Source organism: Camponotus floridanus, unplaced genomic scaffold (genome assembly GCF_003227725.1).
Source record: "Camponotus floridanus strain SB8 unplaced genomic scaffold, Cflo_v7.5 scaffold46, whole genome shotgun sequence".
NCBI lineage: Eukaryota > Metazoa > Arthropoda > Insecta > Hymenoptera > Formicidae > Camponotus > Camponotus floridanus.
Window position 1 is genome coordinate 13,853 of NW_020229614.1, and position 8,909 is coordinate 22,761.

General features: G+C 25.2%; 1 protein-coding gene and 1 pseudogene across 1 annotated transcript; both read right to left on the reverse strand.

The window, feature by feature from the left end:
* Window positions 1-728: 728 nt before the first annotated feature.
* Window positions 729-2,876, reverse strand: LOC109610474 (annotated as a pseudogene).
* Window positions 2,877-6,438: 3,562 nt separating this feature from the next.
* Window positions 6,439-8,461, reverse strand: LOC105258380 (UDP-glucuronosyltransferase 2B17). The gene is made up of 4 exons (XM_025411976.1): window positions 7,966-8,461; window positions 7,208-7,578; window positions 6,777-6,996; window positions 6,439-6,662 (listed from the first exon to the last, which is right to left on the reverse strand). The coding sequence occupies exons 1-4, from the start codon at window positions 8,444-8,446 to the stop codon at window positions 6,439-6,441; spliced, it is 1,296 nt and encodes a 431-aa protein (XP_025267761.1). The 5' UTR covers window positions 8,447-8,461.
* Window positions 8,462-8,909: the final 448 nt, after the last annotated feature.

The window sequence follows — 8,909 nt, forward strand, 5'->3', positions numbered from 1 at the left end:
ATTTTGTGAGTGTATCAATAAATTACTTTCTTCACATATGTTTATTTTTTATAGTATTTTATTTTTAGTTTTAAATAATTAAGATTTTGAAATCTCTCGAGTAAATAATTTCTGATTATATTTGCATTATAATAAAATATAATTTTAAATTTCTCAAATAAATAAATACGTTTGAAACATGAATAGATGTTAGAACCTTTTGATATTTTTCAACTTCTTTATAAGAAAATGGGATTATATGTACAAAATATAATTATGTATAAAAAATGTAAAAAAAATCAATTAATTTTTTTTGTAATGTTCATAAATTGCTTATTTGTATTACGACTAAATATTGATTTTAACGATTTATAGATTATTAATAATGTGCACAATAATATTATAAATGTGATAATTGATAAAATTGCTATAATGTCCATATCATATTTTCGATACCAAAGATCATATGCAATACTGCTACGAAGATGAGAAGCGCCCTTATGACGAATTACAAATTCGATCCACCAAATCGTATTTTCCAATAAATTGAAAGGTTTATCTTCATTTATTGCTTTAAGTTTAAGCATTCTTTCTTTATATCTAAAAAAATTGTAGTATCTTTTAAAAAAATGTATATTATTGTACAATTAAATTTTGATTATAATTATGTAAAAGTCTAGATATTAGTGCTGGACAATAATTGCATTTCTATGAATATATTGTATAAGAAACATTGTGGACAAAGGATATTACCTTTTATCCTTTAAGATATCTGTTATAGATAAATTTACAATTTCTCTTGAAACATTTTGATAATTTAGATATTTTGCAACTCCGAGAGATACCATTTTATTAACATTCGTATATTGGTCTGCCAGAAATGGTAATCCTATAAGTGGTACAGCGTTATAAACAGCTTCTTCCGTGCTTTGAAGTCCACCTTGATATATAAACAATCTAATTTTTGGGTGAGCTAAAAACGAAAAGAACATACAAAATATGATTCATGATTATATATATAAGTGAGAGAATATATTTCCATTAATTTCTTTAATTTTTAATTATGACATTTTTTGTCATAGATTTACCAAGAAGGCTCTGTTGAGGAAGCCATTTAGCAGTATAAATATTATCTGATTTATTCGTCAATTCTTCATCTAATTTCCACACAACTTTTATTGACAAACTTGCAAAAATATCACAAAATGCGTTTAACACATGCTTGGAAAAATGTGACATATGAGCATTAGTACCCAGACTCATGTAAATAAATCCATTTGGTGCATCTACCAGAAATTTATTCAAGTTCTAAAATAAAGTAAAATTATCAATAATATTATATTTTTTATATTTTAGAAAAAATAATATGTACTAAAAGAGAGAGTAATAGATATTAGATATAAAAATAAATTAAATATATAAATAATAGTATATAAATAATAATTTCTACCATATATATATATATATATATATATATATATATATATATATATATATATTAAATAATGATTGTAATTCCAATAATAAAAATTGAATATCTGTTGAAGGTAATGATTACTTTCGGTAAAGTTGGAGTATTTTTTGAAACATGGGAATTTCCAAATACTATAACATTAGGTGTTTTCGATCTTATAAAGGAGAGAGCTTCTTGTTGATGATGAAGTATAATACTAATGTTTCTCTCCATGTCAATTATGTTTGGTATATTCTTTCCGAGATATTTTTCTGCTATTGCTTGCTGTTGAGGAAAAAAATGATTCAACACGCAATATATGTGATACCACTGTTCAATAAAATTTTTTAATCGCTGCCACAATGATAGATTAAAACCGGTAACTTCTTTCATTTCCCAATTTGAAGGATGTGATGGCAAAACGGGAACCAAGAAGCACCAAGAAGATAATACCACCAAGAAGATAATAAATATGACTATACAATCCTAGTGATGATGTACCTAAATAAATTCATGCAATGCGTTATGTAAATGATTGTTAAAATTGAAAAAGAATTTCTAAATCTAAAAATCTGTGCGAAATAATACACATCGCTTATATCCATGATATATAAAGGTAATTAAGCTAATTATTTACGAATTCAGGATAATTCATAATAAAGACGAAAAAATTAAGAATAAATATTTACATTAATTAAGTAAAATTGATAATAGAGATATATTGTATTAAAAAAATGAATATTGTAAAATTTTATTGATTTATGAACTTTCTTAATATTTTTGTTAAAAAAAATTTAATTTAAATAAATTCCAAATAATCGGCAGCTAAAGATGAAAATGATTAATAGTATATATATATATTATATAATTTTTTTACTAAACTTACCTATAAGAGGTGCATTAAATCTGTGTGCCAACGCATAGAGACCAGGTGTTTTAAAAACTTCTATAACTGCATCAAATTTTTGATCACTATCTGGTGCATACATTTTACGTACTTCTGGATGTTTATAAATATCCTCTGTCAATTCATTGCCTATATTAAACAGAAAATTACGTTCTACATTTATCCATGTATCATGCTCCATCATTTTTACGTGATTTAGATCTTTCAATAATCTATAGTTGTAATGGAAATCGACTTCTGTTAAATTTGTGATGTTAGGATCATTAACTGGATCCGTTGTTAGAACAACAAATTTGTGTCCTCGTCGGCTTAGAGCAGTCCACAATGATCGAAAGCTAACCTGGTGACTGTAGGATGGTAACGGAATTATTGTTAAGATTCTTGCAGCTTCCAAGAACGGCGTGATAATGCACGGAAAACATATCATACAAAATATCATTTTGGTAATTGGTCCCATTTTTTATTGACAACAAAACATAATAAAATATAATTTTACATATAATAACTATCGAATCATATAACCATTGAAATGTAAAAACTATTGACTTACTATTGTAATAAATGTCTGTTGTTATTTATAACCTATTTCGTATTTTATCGAGAATAAAGTATACATGCTTATTTATTTTATAATAAATAATGACATGTACATATAAGATATGATTGGAAGATATTATCATTGCTTTGACAAGAGCTGCTCAAACATGTCTGGATATTATCAGAATATTTAACATATGGGTCTATAGATAATGCATTTGTTTCAAATTAATTTCCTTTTTGATATTCGAAATAATGGATAACGCGAAGTTTTTTTATAAATTTGCATATCAGTTTGTAATAGCAAGTATATGATTTGTGATTTACATCTATGTGATAAAATATATTTAAATTTTACAAATATATGTAAAATTTTATAAAATATATTCAAAATATTCGATTATCAAAGCGAACATTATGTAACATGAGATTACATGCGATTAAGATGCAAGTAATTAATTTGGCATTTAAAAATGTAGGACATATTAAAAACTTTATACATAAAATACTTTATATATTAGCATTGCTTATACGAAAGAATTTTCACTAGACATAATAATATTATTTAATGGTTTACAGTTTTAACAAACTTGTCGGCTATACGACAGCAGAAATTTGATGCAAAAATTTTCTAAGCATTAAATGTCCTTACGTATTATAAATTATATATCACTCAAAAATAAAAAAAAACATATTCTTGCTATTGTTACGTGACTTAAAACCATAGATGAATTTGATCGGCAAGTGAAATTGATTTGAAAACAATAATAATATATGTGTTGTGTATCTTATAGATCGTGGCAAATGAAAAACTCGCAAAATCGATGGACCGAAACTGTGGAAATTCGTTTCTTTTATTTCTCGTTATCTTCATCTGTCACACTATTTCTCTACTTGACCGCGTAGACTGTTTTTCTTTCGACCGCAAGAAAGTGAAATCTTGCTTCAGACTATCGCAATAATACGGAACAATTGTTTTTAAAGACTATTGTTTTTAAAGACTATTGATGCAACTGCAGTAAAAATATGTTAATCAACATATCATAATTATGACTTTGAGAGAAACGTTCAAATTTATATACCTACATACCAAGATAATAAAAATTTATGCTAAATTAAGTATATTAATCAAGTCTATCTTATTTCTTGATGACACAGAATTCTTGATGACACAGAATTCAAAATTGTTGTTTTATACAGTCGATTATGATAGGGTGATAAAAAATTTATTACATTTTTCTCGAAAAATGAGATAAAAGAGATAAGTTAGAGGTAAAAAACACCTATATCAAAATTAAGACAAATAGAGAGGCATACTATAGTAACCATGCATAAGTTTGAGTAAATTAATTTAATATTAGAATTTTTAATATCTCTCCCGAGTACATCTGGAAAAGATGCTAACTCATTTATTTCGTAGCTAATTATTGATTAATTACTTGATAATATTATTAAATCATGTTATTTTATCAGAGAATTTTAAATATTTTGTCTAAAATTATTCTTACAAATGAAATATTTTCCATTATATCGATCAAAATAATGGTTGAATCAAAGTAAAAATAATCTGCGAGTTAACAAATAGAACCAAGAGAAAATAAATGTTAAGATTTAAAGTCATAAACGTGTTTATATGTAATGATTGAATAGTTATTTTCAAGAACATCGCACACAAACAATCTGTTATAAACAATATTATTTCCTTTTATAAATTCCTAATTATAGGTAACTTTTAAATAATAGTACATAGAATCAAATTTCTATTTTTTTTAAGTATTAACATTTACTGCATTATCTATCAAATTTATATAATTTTATAAAAAATTTCATTTAAAAGATAATAAAAATTAATGAAAATTGTGACTAGAAATATTACCTGAAAACTAACATATACTATAGTGAATTATGTAATGTTTTTTCGAAAGAAAAGATACAAAGTTTTATAATCAAATTAATTTAAGCAAAAAACTGATCATAAAAAAGATTTGTCTGCCGTATAATTTATACATTCAAAGTCACAAAGAAAAATGCCTAAGATTATATTTTTTATTGCTAGATATCTAAGAAAACTCGCGTGACATATCAAAAGTTGTTTGGCAAGATGTTCGGCAAGTTAATTAAAGAATTATATGACTATTTCTTCAGCTGAATGTAAAAAATTAATAACTATATAAAAGTTAATGTTTTACCGAAGTATGCTTACCTCGCTTTATTATTTATATAGCACCGGAATAACAATTGTTCTAGAAAAAATCAATTCTCAATAACATGTATTCCTCTTCCATTAATAACTTAAGAAATTTTTGTCTCTTATATTTAGATACTATGTACTATATATATGTGGTTTTGTGATTGATAAAACAGATCCAACGTGAACAATGAACTTTGATATAATTATTTTATTATTTCGTTTATAATGACCGGAATGTGAGCCACGCTAATAATCGACACACACATAGAGAGAACGTAATAATAACATGAGAAAAGTAAAAATATGATATGATGAAATATATAGAATATAAGTATGAAAAGTATGAAAGATAAAAAGGAGAAGTTTCAGGCGCGGAGCTCACGAGCCATTCGTGATAGGATGATTATGATTCGTCATATTACCGACGATAACGCGCGCAATCTAGAGCGTAAACTATCTTCGCAACTTAAACAAAAAAAATAACAACTGAAAATATGACAAAGTGAATATAAAAAAAATAGCTGATAATTAAGTTGCTCATAATGACAGTGTCACTATGATGCATAGCACAGAGTATGTGAAGAATAACTAAAATAACTAGGTTGTTTTGTAAATGCCAACAAAATCTTTCTTTGGATATGTTTATTTTTTCATTACTTTATTTTTAGTTAAATAATGAAGGCTTAAATAATTAAGATTTTGAAATTTTTCGAATATATTATTTCTGATTATATTTGCATTATAATAAAATATAATTTTAAATTTCTCAAATAAATAAATACGTTTGAAACATGAATAGATGTTAGAACCTTTTGATATTTTTCAACTTCTTTATAAGAAAATGGGATTATATGTACAAAATATAATTATGTATAAAAAATGTAAAAAAAATCAATTAATTTTTTTTGTAATGTTCATAAATTGTTTACTTGTATGACGACTAAATATTGATTTTAACGATTTATAGATTATTAATAATGTGCACAATAATATTATAAATGTGATAATTGATAAAATTGCTATAATGTCCATATCATATTTTCGATACCAAGGATTATATGCAATACTGCTACGAAGATGAGAAGCGCCCTTATGACGAATTACAAATTCGATCCACCAAATCGCATTTTCCAATAAATTGAAAGGTTTATCTTCATTTATTGCTTTAAGTTTAAGCATTCTTTCTTTATATCTAAAAAAATTGTAGTGTCTTTTAAAAAAGTACATATATAATACATAAATATATAATACATAAATACATTATTCTACAATTAAATTTTGACTCTAATTCTGTAAAGGTTTAGATGTTAGGGCTGGACAATAATTGCATTTCTATGAATATATTGTATAAAAAACTGTGCGCATAGGATATTACCTCTTATCGTTTAAGAGATCTGTTATGGATGAATTTACAATTTCTGTTGAAATATTTCGATAATTTAGATATTTTGCAACTCCGAGAGATACCATTTTATTAACATTCGTATATTGGTCTGCCAGAATTGGTAATCCTATAAGTGGTACAGCGTTATAAACAGCTTCTTCCGTGCTTTGAAGTCCACCTTGATATATAAACAATCTAATTTTTGGGTGAGCTAAAAACGAAAAGAACATACAAAATTGACTCATGATTTCATATATAAGTGAGAGAATATATTTCGATTAATTTCTTTAATTTTTAATTATGACATTTTTTGTCATAGATTTACCAAGGAGGCTCTGTTGAGGAAGCCATTTAGCAGTATAAATATTGTCTGATTTATTCGTCAATTCTTCATCTAATTTCCACACAACTTTTGTTGACAAACTTGCAAAAATATCACAAAATGCCTTTAACACATGCTTGGAAAAATGTGACATATGAGCATTAGTACCCAGACTCATGTAAATAAATCCATTTGGTGCATCTACCAGAAATTTATTCAAGTTCTAAAATAAAGTAAAATTATCAATAATATTATATTTTTTATATTTTAGAAAAAATAATATGTACTAAAAGAGAGAGTAATAGATATTAGATATAAAACTAAATTAAATATATAAATAATAATATATAAATAATAATTTCTAACATATATATATTAAATAATGATTGTAATTAAATAATAAAAATTGAATATCTGTTGAAGGTAATGATTACTTTCGGTAAAGCTGAAGTATTTTTTGAAACATGGGAATTACCAAATACTATAACATTAGGTGTTTTCGGTCTTATAAAGGAGAGAGCTTCTTGTTGATGATGAAATATAATACTAATGTTTCTCTCCATGTCAACTATGTTTGGTATATTCTTTCCGAGATATTTTTCTGCTATTGCTTGCTGTTGAGGAAAGAAATGATTCAACACGCAATATATGTGATACCACTGTTCAATAACATTTTTTAACCGCTGCCACAATGATAGATTAAAACCGGTAACTTCTTTCATTTCCCAATTTGAAGGATGTGATGGCAAAACGGGTGCACCAAGAAGATAATAAATATGACTGTACAATCCTACTGATGATATACCTAAATAAATTCATGCAATGCGTTATGTAAATAATTGTTAAAATTAAAAAAGAATTTCTAAATCTAAAAGTCTGTGCAAAATAATATACATCGCTTATATCCATGATATATAAAGGTAATTAAGCTAATTATTTACGAATTCAGGATAATTCATAATAAAGACGAAAACATTAAGAATAAATATTTACATTACTTAAGTAAAATTGATAATAGAGATATATTGTATTAAAAAAATGAATATTGTAAAATTTTATTGATTTATGAACTTTCTTAATATTTTTGTTAAAAAAAATTTAATTTAAATAAATTCCAAATAATCGGCAGCTAAAGATGAAAATGATTAATAGTATATATATATATATTATATAATTTTTTTACTAAACTTACCTATAAGAGGTGCATTAAATCTGTGTGCCAATGCATAGAGACCAGGTGTTTTAATAACTTCTATAATTACTGCATCAAATTTTTGATCACTATCTGGTGCATACATTTTACGTACTTCTGGATGTTTATAAATATCCTCTGTCAATTCATTGCCTACATTAAACAGCAAATTACGTTCTACATTTATCCATGTATCATGCTCCATCATTTTTACGTGATTTAGATCTTTCAATAGTCTATAGTTGTAATGAAAATCGACTTCTGTTAAATTTGTGATGTTAGGCTCATTAACTGGATTCGTTGTTAGAACAACAACTTTGTGTCCTCGTCGGCTTAGGGCAGTCCATAATGGTTGATAGCCAATTTGATGACTATAGGATGGTATCGAAATTATTGCTAAGATTCTTGCAGCTTCCAAGAGTGACGTAATAATGCACGAAGAACACATCATACAAAATATTATTTTGGCAGTTGATCCCATTTTTTTCTTGATAAATATAACAAAATTTAATTTTATATATATATATATATATATATATATGTATTTTTCTATATTTTATATATGTATTATATATATGTATTTCTGATAATATTCAGACTGCTTTGCGCAATATATTGCCAAAGCAATGATAATCATATTATATATATATATATATATATATATATATATATATATATGTGTTTTCTTTTTTTATATAATGAATAACTATGTATATTTCATTCTCGATAAAAAACGAAATGGGTTATACAGATAACAGATATTTATTGCAATAGCAAATTATAATTTAGTTTTTATATTTCCGCTCGAGAGATGATTATATAGCAAGCATGTGTTTCGTAACCTCCATCTTCGTGATAAAATTATCTAAATTTTACAAATGTATGTAAAATTTTAGAATATATTCAGAATATATGATTATCAAAATGAATATTGTTTAACATGA